Source organism: Echinops telfairi, unplaced genomic scaffold (genome assembly GCF_000313985.2).
Source record: "Echinops telfairi isolate 266 unplaced genomic scaffold, ASM31398v2 ScPeMD7_2;HRSCAF=8, whole genome shotgun sequence".
NCBI lineage: Eukaryota > Metazoa > Chordata > Mammalia > Afrosoricida > Tenrecidae > Echinops > Echinops telfairi.
Window position 1 is genome coordinate 7,638,097 of NW_022103898.1, and position 13,726 is coordinate 7,651,822.

The 13,726-nt window shown below is 62.5% G+C and overlaps 1 protein-coding gene across 1 annotated transcript in view; it reads left to right on the forward strand.

Moving 5' to 3' along the window:
• GGA1 (golgi associated, gamma adaptin ear containing, ARF binding protein 1) overlaps window positions 1–10,068 on the forward strand; it is a 16,663-nt gene extending 6,595 nt beyond the window's left edge. The window contains exons 6-17 of the mRNA XM_004700239.2: window positions 61–161; window positions 896–976; window positions 3,295–3,435; window positions 3,513–3,594; window positions 4,253–4,363; window positions 4,812–4,964; window positions 7,421–7,485; window positions 7,839–7,969; window positions 8,233–8,423; window positions 8,795–8,964; window positions 9,055–9,165; window positions 9,272–10,068. Coding sequence (XP_004700296.1) covers window positions 61–161; window positions 896–976; window positions 3,295–3,435; window positions 3,513–3,594; window positions 4,253–4,363; window positions 4,812–4,964; window positions 7,421–7,485; window positions 7,839–7,969; window positions 8,233–8,423; window positions 8,795–8,964; window positions 9,055–9,165; window positions 9,272–9,382 — 1,448 coding nt within the window. The 3' untranslated portion in view covers window positions 9,383–10,068. The remainder of the gene's footprint in view (window positions 1–60; window positions 162–895; window positions 977–3,294; window positions 3,436–3,512; window positions 3,595–4,252; window positions 4,364–4,811; window positions 4,965–7,420; window positions 7,486–7,838; window positions 7,970–8,232; window positions 8,424–8,794; window positions 8,965–9,054; window positions 9,166–9,271) is intronic.
• Window positions 10,069–13,726: the final 3,658 nt, after the last annotated feature.

Below are 13,726 nucleotides of genomic sequence, written 5' to 3' on the forward strand. Positions count from 1 at the left end.
TGGAGAGAGTCTGACCTCCCCCTTCCTGCCTCCTGCCCCCGCTGCATGCTGTCTCCCCAGGGATCGTGAAGTCTGACCCCAAGCTGCCTGAGGATGCCACCTTCCCTGCTCCTGCTCCGAGGGCCAAGAATGTCATCTTTGAAGATGAGGAGAAGTCCAAGGTGAGAGGAAGAAATGGGACCGCCAGGGCTCCTGTGGGCACGTGAGCCCTCTGGGTAGCGGTGCCTGCTGAGCACAGCAGGGGTGATGGGCAGGACAGACGCAGACACACGTACAAGCGCACTTAGCACTGTTTGTCGAGCACACTCCGTGCCCTGCCCTGCCCTCACATGGCAGGGAGGGTTTCCTGGTGTCGGTTCGAGGGCTGCCATGGGCTGACCGGATCCCAAGTGTCCGAGTCTGTGTACGGAGCCCTGGTGGCACAGCAATTCAAGCTTGGCCGTGACCGGCAGCTTCTGGGAAACCCTCTGGGCAGGCTCGCCCTGTTTGTCTGCCGTCCTGCCGGGCCGCTCAGAGGTGGGTTGCGCGCCTGGCAGTGGGCCTGCTGTCTGTCTGAGCCTCACGGTAGCCGTCTGAGTCATTTTAATTGAAGCGGCGCGTGCTCATGGGGAAGGCAGGCCCTGGAGGGTGCCGAGAAGGAGGCCACCGAGCCTCGCCCCCAGCCCAGCCCTGGAGCTCGTCCCTCCCTCCATCCTCCGTCCATCCTCCAGGGGGCGCTCTCTAGCCAGGGAGACCACGAGCCCCAGGCACAGGCCTTGTTGTCCTTCAGTCTCCGCTTCCCAGAAAACTTGGGGACCTTGCTCTGGCCCCACAGCCAGGAAGTGGGGAGGGAAGTGGCCCCTTCTTCCTGACCCAGGCCCACCCTCTGCCCTGATGCTTCCCGCTGCGTCCTCAGGTGCTCGCCCGCCTGCTGAAGAGCTCGCACCCCGAGGACCTCCGAGCGGCCAACAAGCTCATCAAGGACATGGTGCAGGAGGTAAGGGCTGAGCCGGAGCGCGGGGAGGCGGCAGCGGGGTGGGGGGAGGTACAAAGACCCCTGCACTGACCCAGCCAAAGGCTGCTGCGGGGAAGAGGAGACCTTAGTGGGCAGGGCCAGGACACCCTTGCCTGTTGGGCTTCTGGCAGGCTGTAAGAATGGCCCCACTGTGAGCCCCCTGGGACCGGGCTGCTAGTTGGGGAGGGTCCACCTCCCCCTACTGCCCCCTGGCCTCAGAGCCCCCACCCCCAGGAATGCTGTGTCCCTCTGGGCTTGGTCTCCAGAGTGCAATTAATGGCCTGCTTAGCAAAGTTGCCCTAAGTTCTGCCTCAGGTGTCGAAAAGCTACAACTCGGTCAGGCCTTCCTATGCTTACTCCCGTCCCACGGACTGCCAGAAGCACGGACAGGCCTGTCTGGGGACGTGCAGCCTGAGTGCTCCTCAGAGGGCAGGACAGCGAGACTGACTGTCTCACGTGCTCTGGACGTGTTGTCGGGAGGGCCCAGTCCCTGGAGGAGGACGTCATGCTTGATAACGTGGAGGGGCAGGGAAAGAGAAAGGCCCTCAACAAGATGGGTGGACACAGTGGCGGCCACCGTGAGCTCAAACCCAGCAGCGAGTGCGAGTGCGCTGCAGGGCTGGGCAGTGGATGACTCACTTCAACCAGAACCCATGCACTGGCCCCTCGCCGCCGCCACCACCACCGCCACCACCACCACCCGGATAAGCACGAGAGCCTCAGCTGCTAGCCAGACAGACATGGGAGGTTGAGAGTCACCCAGACAGGACGACAAAGAAGGGCCTGCTGATCCAGTTCCCAACGATCCTGCCTGGAAAACCCTGCGGAGCCCCTTCTCTGACATGGGAGGCTTCCTCCAGAAGCTGCAGTTCCCTTGAAGGCAACTCGCGGCTGTTTCTAGACAGACGTGTGCGCGCGTGTAAGAGCCTCCAAGCTCGCTGCCACGGATCACAGCGCCCCCGTGGGGTGCTGAGACGGTAACTGTACAGGAGTAGAACGTCCAGTCTCTCCTATGGTTTCAAACTGCCTACCATGCAGATCGCAGCCCAACTCGTAACCACTACACCACCAGGGCTCCTGTGTAGGTGTATATATGTCTGAGATTATATCCTTACAAAAAAATTAAAGACTCAACTGTCATCAAGTCAGTGCAGCCTCGGGCGACCCCTCTGAGAGAAAGTAGAACTGCCCCTGTGGGTATCTGAGACCGTGACTAGGAGTGGACAGCCTCTTCTCCAGAGGAGCTGCTAGTAGCTTAGAACTGCTGGCCTTGTGGTTAGCAGCACAATGCATAACCCACTCTGCCACCAGGGCCTCTGGAAAAGAAAAAAAAACATACCCCCAAAAAAGCCCTGGGCTACTAACCCCAAGCTTAGCAGTTCAAACCTACCAGCAGCTCTGCAGGACAACAGGTGTCCTGTAAAGTGTACGCCCTGGGAGCCCACAGGAGCGGTTCTGGCTCCTTGCGGCTCCCGCGGAGTCACAGCTGACTCGATGGCAGTGAGCGTGGGTTTCTGTACACGACGACGACCCACATGCAGTATGTGAGCGCCTCACGGTGAGGCGGCAGTGTCTGCCGGGCCCAAGAGAACACGCTCAGGCTGTGGGCACACGCCGGACCTTTGTCACCAAAAGACTGCCAGTTTGCAGGGAAAGGGACCACAACCAGTGAAAAGACAGAGCATGCAAATGTCCTGTTCCCAAAGGCACTCGCCAGACAGCCGCAGCCCCGGGACAAGGACAGACCTGGGGCCTGGGACAGGGAGCACAGGCCCAGGGAGTCCGGTTTCCAGGTACTTTTTCTAGGAGTTTGCCTGAACTCTCGGGGTTCACAAATAGTGGCAGGCACTTGGTGCTTCCGGAGAATCAGCCTGTTCCTTATCCTTGAGCACCCAGAGCTGAGGTGGTCCCCGGAACCCCCGCCACGGACATCCCCCAGCAGACCGCTGGGCTCAGCACGTCTTCTCCCAGTGAAGCCTCGAGAGAGTCTGGCCGTGTGCTCTGCGAGAGCAAGCCCCAGGGTGGGGCCAGCCCAGGGGGTGGGGGGGGCGAGCCACCCGGACAGGCAGGAGGGGGTGAGCTCTGCGAGCACCAGGGAGCAGGGAGAGCAGCCTTCTGGACGGCAGTGTGAGAATGTCATGTGACCTGCTCTTTCTGAGCCCTCTGGCCACGCTGGGGGCCGCAGCAGGCATGGCCCCCGTGAGGGTCTCAGGTTGGGGCACCCCCCCTGGCCTCACCGCCCATCCCGCCAGCCCTCTGTTGGAGGCAGAGTGCTGAGGCCCAATGCCCGTGTGTCACAGGACCAGAAGCGGATGGAGAAGATCTCGAGGCGGGCGAACGCCATCGAGGAGGTGAACAACAACGTGCAGCTGCTGACGGAGATGGTGATGAGCCACAGCCAGGGCCACGTGGCTGCAGCCAGCAGTGAGGACCTCATGAAGGTGTGCCTGCCTCCCCTCACACCCACCCCGTGCCAGGATCCCGGGAAGCCCTGACCCGCCCACCCCACTTCCCCCAGGAACTCTACCAACGCTGTGAGCGGATGCGGCCCATGCTTTTCCGACTGGCCAGTGACACAGAGGACAATGATGAGGCCTTGGGTGAGTGCCCACAGGCCGGCACCCGCAGTTAGAAGGAGCCACCACCAGGGGCCCCCCTGCCCTTACCCTCTGTGCTCCACGTGGAGAGGACGGCTAAGTCTGGGCTGTGTTGGGGGCAGGACAGGATGGAGAGTGACTTGCTGGGGTAGGCAGGGCTGGCTGGGTGCCTCAGCGGCCTCCCTGGAAGAAGGGTCTTACAGCCCCCCTCAGCCATCGTCGCCACAGCTCTGTCTGGGCAGACACGGAAGTGTAGCAGGGGCTTGAAGGAGGGGCACGGGGGAGAGGGGTTAAAAACAGGGAAGGCCTCCTGCTCCCTGTAGGAGGCCATGGGACGCAGAGCAGGAAACTGGCCATCACCCTGTGCCAGTCCCTGGCTCCTTCCCTGAGCAAGCCCTCTGAGCCTGGCACCTGAGCAGCTGAGAGAGGGACACTGGTTTGTGGCAGGCAGTGCTCTGGACCATGGGCATACAGCGCAGGGAAGGGGGCCCTGTCTGCGTGGAGAGGAGACGGATGATAAAGCAGAGGCCCTCTCCACAGCTGGAAGGAGGCGGGTGGGGGACCACATAGGAGGCAGCAGAGCCGGGGCCTGGGGGCCTGAGGGAGCAGATGGCGTGGGAGGCTCCTCCCTGGCCCCCTCACACCAGGCTGTGCCTTCCAGCGGAGATCCTGCAGGCCAACGACAACCTCACGCGGGTCATCAACCTGTACAAGCAGCTGGTGCAAGGCGAGGAGGTCAATGGTGATGCCGCTGCGGCCGGCCCAATCCCTGGTGAGGGGCTTGAGGGGCGTTCCCCTCAGAACTGGTGGCCACAAGGGCAGGCAGGGTGGCTCTAGCCCCTTAAGATGGGAAGGTCCTGGGATGGGAGGGAGCTGGGGGATGGCGGTGCCAAGCCTGCAGCTGTAAGGGAGAAGGGGGGGGCGGTGTAGCATGTGTGGAGAAGGCAGGCTTTTCTGTCCCAGACAGATCAGGCTCCTGCTTAGTTCTCCGAGGGCAGAGGGAGCCTTAGAGACTGGGCTCTCCTCAGACAGAGGCGGGGCTGGGGGGAGCATGCTGCACAGACACAGACACGTGTAGCAGGGGCTTGAAGGAGGAGAGCGGTGGCCAGCAAAGAAGAGAGAACGCCGGGCATTCCCTATAGGAGGGCAGGGATGGCAGGCAGGAGCCTGGGGAGCGAAGGTACCCCCAGGACCTGCCCAACTTCCCCCCACCCCCCCAGGGAGCACCTCAGCCCTGCTGGACCTCTCAGGCCTGGATCTCCCTTCTGCCGGCACCACCTACCCAGCCGCATCCACGGGCCCTGGCAGCCAGACCAGCCCAGAGCAGCCCAGCGCCTCGCTCTCCCTGCTGGATGATGAGCTCATGTCTCTGGGTGAGGAGGGCAGCCCCGGCGGCCCCCACACTGCTCTTGTTCTGGGACTGCCAGCGGGGCGGGGGCGGGGGCTCCACAGAGAACACCTCTTGATTAGGCAGCTTAGATAAGGTCCAGCCCATTCCTACCCACTGAGAAGAAGAGGGGGGACATTGGGACAGTGGGCAAGCCCCCTGACCCCAGCCTGCTGATACCAGGACAGAGCCTGGACTAGAGGCCAGCCAGATACCAGATATACTCTGGGGACACTGTAGGGGGTTCCAGGCAGCCCAGCCAAGCTTAACTTTCAGCTGTCGAGGCAGGAGGTCCCCCTCTTCCTCCTAGCACCGGAAGTGTTGACAGCCCAGAGGACTGGGCCTGTCGGGTATCCTGAGGGACGGCTGCGTGCCTCTGAGGTGCTTGTGGAGTGCAGAGCTGCAGGCCTGACAGCCAGGGCTGGGTGGTGCCGGGTCGGCCCCTCTGACTGCTCACCGCAAGGTTGGCACAGAGGCCCTGCAGAAGAAAGGCCTGGTAGTCTGCCCTGACACACAGGGGCAGCACCTGGCGTGGCTGGGTTTCGTTATGGGCCGAGCCAGACACTCCTGTTAAGTTGTGCCAAGTTACAGAGCTATTTAAAGGGGCGCAGGCAGTAGGGGACCAGCCTCTGATCTGGGAACCACACCCTGAACCCTTGCTGCTCCAACAACTGGTGTCACAGCAAGGCAACTCTGTTAAAGAGTTCAGTGGATGAGGGTCTGACCACAGGATGTCCAGGGCCCTACCCACAACCCTGCCTACCTGTCCCCCTCCGTCTGTGCCCAGGGCTGGCGTGGGCGCACACACGCACCCCTTTGACAGATGGAGGGTGGTCCAGTGGCAGGCCAATTCCCCAGCTGGGAGAAAATAGCTCTGAGCAAATCGAGGGGTGTTCTCCACTTCCTGTCCCCGAACCCCAGCATCTTCAGGCACAGAGGGTATGGGAACAGGAAGCAGCACGCTTGGGCAGCACCTGGCCCCCCAGCAGGGGGAGGCCGCCCGGGGACCACAGAACTTGTCCTGACCCTCAACCCCGTGGCGGGGAGGCTGAGGGGAAATGGGACCTCAGACTGACCACACTGCCCAGCTGGGCCCCTGGCACATTGCTCCCACCCTCCCAGGCCCACTTCCTGGTCATCAGAGACGGTGCCAGACACTGCCAGGAACTGCATCAGACTGACTCTCACTCAGAAGGACTCTAACTCGGATGACACTGTCCCCTCCACTTTACACACGAGGGGACTACACCAAACCCACTGCCACGGATCGGACAGAGGAGCTGCCTCAGAGTTTCCTCCCTCCGTGCAACTGCTGGGCCCCAGACACTGCCCTTTGCAGTTAGCAGTTCAGTGTGCCACCCAGTGCGCCAGCCCAGCGAGCCAGACCCACTGCCACCCAGTCAGTTCCACCACAGAGATGAGCTCCAAGGGGCTTCGGAGCAGCTGTAACTCTGCAGGGGACACAGAAGGCCTGTCTTCCTCCTGCAGAGGGGCTGTGGGCCGAGCCGTCTCCCCACCCACCAGCCCAAGGTCACAGCACCATGGGGCAGAACCGTGTTCAGGCTTCAGCAGTTTTGCCCTGTGCTGTTCAAGTCCAGGCTCTGCCACTTTCTGTGTAACCTTGGACAAGTGACTTCACCCCTCTGTCGTCATCGTCTACCTCCTCTTCCTCTCTTTTCCCTTTTAATTCGGATGCTCTCTGCCTGCACACCGGAAGTTGGCGTCCATCCGTGCCCTTGCAACAAGATTGGTAGCGCCTTCTGAGTAAGAAGACACTGGCTATTTCCAGTCTGCCCGTGTCCCATGCATTCTGTTCTCGTCACCCGTCACAGCAGCCACACGTCCCCTGAACATCAGAATCCTCTCGCCCACCCTGGGGCCACTGATTATTGCTGGTCCCCTTGCACCCTCCTGCACCACATGCTCCTCACCCCCACTCTTAGTGGCCTGGGGTAGGTCCTGAGTGGGACCAAGCAGACCAGACCCCAAGCTCTCCTGAGTTGCCAGCAATAGCACAAGTTTGCCAAAGTCCAACCCCTGTGGTGGGATAGAGGTGCAACCAGCGGGCCGGCCCTCACGCACCATGAGCCCTCACCTGTTCTCCTCAGCCACTCCCTACGGTGGTCTCTGACGGGGCCAACCCAGCCCTGTTGGGGCACAGAGGGACATGGAGGCGCAGCCAATGGAGCACCTTGCAGTGGGCCCATGGACTCCAAAGCGCACCTCGACCCTGCCCCATCCCTGTGTCTGTGTGGAGTGGAGCTTGGGGGCAGGATGGGCTAGCAGTGTGCCTGTACATCTGCATGCCGACTCCCACGGGAAGTGTGGGCTTTCCCCTTCAAACCGAGCTTCTTGGACACAGGAAGTGAAAAGCTATGGACAGGGAGCCCCAGCCCAGAGCCCCCCAGCTAAGGTGTGGCTTCCTTATCTCTGTCCCCTCAGGCCTAAGTGACCCCACACCTCCTTCAGGCCCAGACTCGGACAGCACCGGATGGCACAGCTTCCAAGTAGGTGGGGGCTGGCATCCTAGCTCGCACCCAAAGCCTGGAAGGGAACCAGGCCAGGCCTGTGCAGGAGGGCCGAGGGCAGTGGCACCCCTAACCCCAACTGCATCTCACCAGGCCAGCCTGGGGGTTGAGATAAGGGTTTCCGTTGAAGGGGGCAGCACCTGGAGCAGAGCCACAGGCCAGGCCCAGCCCCCTATTGACCTTGGGCTGGGTCCTAGGCCCAGCAGGCTTGCTGCCATCCCAGCCGTCTGTGTGGTGGGCGGGACAGCGGGCTTCCCCGCCCCCGCTGCTTCCCAGGTGTCACTGCCACCTCAGCCCAGCCCCACGTGCCTGCCTGGTTGTGTACTCAACAGTCCTCGGAGAGTGCCGAGCCCCCCGCCCAGCCGCCTCCCCTGCCAGCCAGCAGTGCTCTGGATGACCTGGATCTCCTGGGGAAGACCCTCCTGCAGCAGTCGCTGCCCCCCGAATCCCAGCAAGTGCGGTGGTGAGGACCCCACTCAGACCCTCCAGGGAAGCTGTGTCCAGGGGACAGCAGACAGGCACAGAGCCCCCCACGGAGCATAGTTTATGTGAGAGAGACTGCAGGGCCCAGGGGACAGACGGGGCCTGAAAGGACAGAGCAGAAAGGGCAGCGGGGTGGGCGTGATGGGGTTGCTGCTGAGCCCACAGCCAGGGACAGAACTGGTGGCCTGCTTCTGCACTGAGGGTCTCAGGCCATGAAGACTGGACGCTCTGCCCCCCACCAAGGGAGAAGCAGCCGCCAGCCCCCCGGCTCACACTGCGAGACCTACAGAGCAAGAGCAGCAGCGGCTCCGGAGCCAGCACCCCCAGCCTCCCCCCCACCGCGCCCCCAGAGCCTCCCGGGCCCCCGCAGCTGCCCGCACCCCCCGAGGTGGCACTGGCCAGCATCACCGTGCCTCTGGAGTCCATCACGCCCAGTGAGTGCTCCCAGAGGGAGGGGAGCCGTGCCCAGCCCTGCCACTGACTGGCTCTGGGGTACGCTGGGGGAGTCCTTAGCTGCCTGGACTCGCAGGGCCATGGCAGCAGGCTTGCGGGCACAAGGCCTTCCTGTGGGAAGGCAGGTCCACCTGTGACCTGGCTGGCCCCTGAGGTGTCACACCCCCAATGTCCCCAGGAGGTGGGGAGTATGCCCCATTTTACCAGAGAAGTTGAGTGGCTGTACCCAGACCACCCAGGGAACAGTGGGCCCCTGGCTGGGAAAGTCCTGCCCTCTAGGCTCCCCCGGGGTGAGGCAAGGGCATAACTAGTGGCCCTGTCTGTGTGAGACTCTCCTCCCCTCCCCCTGCAGGCAGCATCCTGCCTGTAACTGTGTACGACCAGCATGGCTTCCGAGTCCTCTTCCATTTCGCCCGTGACCCGCTGCCGGGCCGCTCAGATGTGCTGGTGGTGGTGGTATCCATGCTGAGCACTGCCCCCCAGCCCATCCGCAACATTGTCTTCCAGTCGGCTGTCCCCAAGGTGACGAGGACAATGCAGGTGTGGTGGGGTGGGATGGAGGGCACCCTGAGGGGAAGCCACGCTAGCTGGCCCGTCGGCCCCTGCTTACAGATCATGAAAGTCCGGCTGCAGCCTCCCTCGGGCTCTGAGCTGCCAGCGTTCAACCCCCTCGTCCACCCGACAGCACTCACCCAGGTTCTGCTCCTTGCCAACCCCCAGAAGGTGAGGGTCCTATGGCCAGCCGGTTGGGCTCTGCAGGGCGGGGTGGGGTGGGTGGGTGGGGGGTGGGGTTCTGCCCTGACACCCTACTGCCCCCTCCCTCGCGCAGGAGAAGGTCCGCCTCCGCTACAAGCTGCTCTTCACCATGGGGGAGCAGACCTACCACGAGATGGGGGATGTGGACCAGTTCCCCCCACCTGAGACCTGGGGCAGCCTCTAGAGCAGGCCTGGGAGCTGGAGCTCCTCCCTCCCCTGCCTCCAGCTCCTCCCCTGCGGAGCCAGACTCAGCAGCAGGAGGCTGGGTCTGGGTTTGCACTGCAGGGGCACCACGCAGTGTGAGCCTGGGCACGGATGGCTGCCCAGCCCCAGAAGGACTCAGGGTCCTGGACAGGGAGTGGGGCCGTCGGGGAAGCCAGGACTGCAGGCCCAGCCCAACTACAGCCTGGGACCCTCCCTGCCTGTCTCTTATGCCTTATGGGAAGGCCCAGCCATAACTTGGGGGGCCAGGCTGGAGCCAAGGACAGCTCAGGCCTCCTCCATGGGACCGGGTGAATGTGGGGGTCGCGTGTGCACCCCTAACTGTTTGCACTTCTCTGCTGTGTGCTTTGACTGCTTTTGTATCCAAGTGGGCCCTGTGGCCAAGGTCTCAGGGGTGGTGGAGGCTGACTCACCCCAGCTGCCCCTCCTCCTCCCAGGGGCTCCCCACCACCACCCCCGCCTCCAGAGGGGCTGTGACTGTGGGCCGGGGCTCCACCTGGGTTCATAGTGCCCGCCCCCTCTGCCCTGGCCCCTTTGGGGACCCTAAAGGCATCTCCTCTCTGTCCGTCCATCTGTCCGTGGTCAGCAGTGGGCTCCCTGTGAGTGAAAGCCAGAGTATTTATGGAAATAAAACATTCTTTTCCTGAACCCATTCTTCCCAAAGCCCTTTTGGGGTCTGGGAGCCAAGGCTCCCAGCTGCCGCCAGACCCCATCGCTGGGGAACCCTGCCCCACACCGTGAGAGGCCTCATGGCTGGTGCTGAGTCTCTAGGCAGGCCGGCTGTGGTGGGGCCAGCAGTCCCAGCTGGAAGGGAGCCCCTGCTGCTGGGAGCTGGGGGAGGCCCCTGCGCTGCAACTTCCTGCTGCTGAGCTCAGCCCTCTGCAGGACTGGGAGCTGCACCCGCCTGGGCCGCTGCAGCTTCTCCATTTCCCAGGAAGCAGATGCAGCTTGCTCCAGTAGGCGCTGGGCCCCCGAGCTGGGCCCCTGGCCACTGTCAGCCCAGTCCACCAGCGCTTGTCCGGAGGGGGGAGCTGAGGGGCTAGCAGGGAGGCAGCAGTGTAGAAGGAAGGCTGTGCTCTGAGCCGCCACCCACCCGCTGCTCTGCAGAACAGGAGGCAAGGCTGCCCACGTTCTCCCCAGAGAAGCATATGAGGGGTCCTAGGAGGCCTGTGCTCTCCCTGAACCCCAGAGCCTAGGACCCACTCCCCTTCCACACCTTACCCTGGGGTAGCAGGGGAGGCCAGATGGACACTGGGGCTCCTGGCAGCAGCCCCCTGCATGGGGTGGGGGTGGGGCGACAGGGACTGGGAGGCCAGCCTACTGTCAAATTCAGAGCAGGGCGCCTCCAGCCGTTCCCAGTGTAGCAGGGTTTAGTGGCTTACCGGCCCCTCTGAGCACAGCAGTATCCCCTTTACACACACACACAGCTCTGGGGCTGCTGTCCATGGGCGGGCCAGGGATGCTGCAGGGCTCCCTGTAATCCTGGGGACTTCCCACCCAAACGTCTGTCCTGCAAGTCTGAGCAGCCCCACGGCAGGTGAGGGAGACCCTGTGCTCAGTCACAGGCTAGAATCATGTGGGAGGAGGGGCTGGCCACCAGATCCCTGGGAGCTTGCCCCTGTCTGAGGACTAAACACCTCTCTCCAGGACGCAGTCCATTCTGACCGCCGGGTTCTGGCGCTCTCAGGTTCCAGGCAGGGGGCAGTAGACTGTCTTTAGAAAGGCGCCCCACCACCACTACTACCGCCACTGTGCTAAGAACAGTGGGACTTCCCGAGGTCAAAGGAATACATCCCCAGCCTGAGGCTGGGTTAACTTTAGATTTGGGCAACCACACACACAGGTCTTTGGTCAGCAGCTGCCCAGAGACACTCGGGAGACGGCTGCTTGCCTGGGGATGGTCCCTGGTCTGTCGCAAGAAGCCTGAGGAGGCCAGGGCATGGGGGCTGTGAGCAGCCGCCCTCTCATCCTAACAACTGCCTGGGGTGCCCCAGGTGCGTGAGAGCACAGGGCTGCCGTCCTGGCTGCCCTGCCCTCCTCACCATGGGTTGGGTGAGGGTCCCAGGAGGCTGGAGCTAAAGGCCACACTTGGCCAGGCTGTTAGGACTGTGGTGACAGCCTCTAGCCTCAGCCCCACCCACGGCTTCCTGGGAGGACCTTGGGGCTCAGGAAGGACAAGAACCCAGAAATCACACCACATGCCCAAGGCCCCTGGCCACAGATAGGCATGTGTTAAAGTGGGCCCAGGGGGGGGGTTTGTGCCCAGTCCCACAGCCCCACTACTGACCCCCAGGTGGGCTCCCTACCCGCATCATGCCTGAGCAGCTCCAAGCTACACAGATAAATACTCCACAGGAAAGCAAGTCTGGGCTGTGACCACTGGACTCAGTGGGGCATGTCAGCCTCACTGGAAGATGCCCTCAAGGACAATGCAGATGACCCTGTGGCCAAGGCAGCTGAGCCACAGAGTCGAGGGCTGGGGTAGGGCAGGGTCTCCATTTCTGACAGGCCAGGCACGGGGCCTCACTCCCCACGCTAACTCAGTCCTTACGACAACCCTCAGCTAAGCCTGGAGCTGGTGAGCCCCTCCGATGCCCCCAGAACTAATGGGTGTTCAAGAGAACTGCCCCTCCGGGGCTGGGTTTTTTGCAAGTAGATCACCTGGTCCGCAGGACCTTGAACCACCAGCCTTTTCAACAGGAGCTGAGCACATACCCTACAGGTTTCCCAGGAAGACTAGGAGGGGCTGGTCTTTCCCAGGGCTGCCCACCTGGGGAGCAGGGACAAGAGAGGCTGCTGGCTTCCTGGAGCCCTGAAGCTTCCGTCTTGCTGGGCTTGGTGGTGGAGACAAATGCATTGGCTCTTTGCTGAGCCCCTTTGGCGATGGCCCTGCAGGCCTGGGACCCGGCGAGGAATGGTCTGCTGACCTAATTCTGACGTTCTAAGGAGCTGCTCTCCCAACATTCACTGTAGGCACCCTTGAGTCCAAGTCTGATTACAACATCCTTCGAAGGGACAGCCCATGGCCCAACCTCAGGGTTTCCAAGCTATGATGCAATAGCCAAAGTGTGACGAGGGAGGGCCTGACAGACCCACCACCCCACCCAGGCAGCCTCAGAAGAACCTTTCCTGCTCCCTCAGCCGGGTGGGATGCTGAGAACAGGAGTGGGCCAATGGGGTGGCCCTGGTAGCTTCCACTTGGACTGACCCTCCCCAGTCAGGGGGAGGGGCCATGACTCAGGCCTAAGCAAGTCTAGGAGGGGCAGGGGAGCAAGCCAAGCCTTGCCCTCAGGGACCTTCAGACCCAACAAGAGTAGGCTGCAAAGGCACGGGACTGCCACAGGTTGAGGGCACCCACAGTCAAGAGACACCTGTGTTCCCAGGGCCCAGCTCAGGCCTGGCATACTGTGGGCACTCACTGCACCCGGCAATCCCCAGGATCAGAACTCATCAGGCACTGAGGCCAACTGAGCAGAACCTCCCATCTGGGGGGTCCACATGGCAGGGAGCGAGGTCCTAGGGCCCAAGGCCCTGTCCTGGAGAAGTGCCCAGTCGGTCTGCCCAAGAACCAGGTGGGTGAGAACTCATTCTTCACTTAGTAGGTGCCCAAGGAATGGCTCTGCAACTAACCTGGCACCTCCACAAAACCACACCACAGCCCCACGTCCCTTCCTTGTCCCCTCCTTGGGATGCAGGGGGCGCTGGTATCTGCTGGCATTCACAAAGCACCTTGGAGGACCAAACAGCCCATGGTTTCGGAATTTTTTGTGGGGGGCGGTGTCAGAGCAGACCCTTCACAGCCTTGAAGGATGGGCCAGGCCTGAAGGGCTTTTGAGCTGAATGATGGGTCAGAGATTAGGGAACCACTGGGGACCAGGGGTTGCTATGACTGTGTAGGGGCTCGCCTTCCCCCCGCCCCACCCCATCCCTGCCTTAAAGGGACAATGTGAGCAGGCAGGGTCTCCTGGCCACCTCAGGATGGGCAGGGCAGGACAGCTAGCCTGCCAGGGCCCTAAAGATTGAGTGCAGGACTCCTCCAGGGACCCGTCCAGGCGCATTCCGCCCAGCGCGGCCCCAGGAAGCCAGAGAGTTCAGCCAATCAGGGAGAGGGAGAATCCCTTTCTAGGGCGGGAATCTGGCCAGCATCCTCAGTCCCTCCGTGGGTGAGGGCAGGTCCCCTCCTTAGCAGTGAACCCTCTTTCTTTACTTTGGAGGGAGCGCAAGGGTTATTTGTGCCGGAGGCCTGCAGGCGGCGGGGCAGGAACCCGGGAGGCCCCAGGCGCGGTGGCTGGAGCAGCTTACCTGC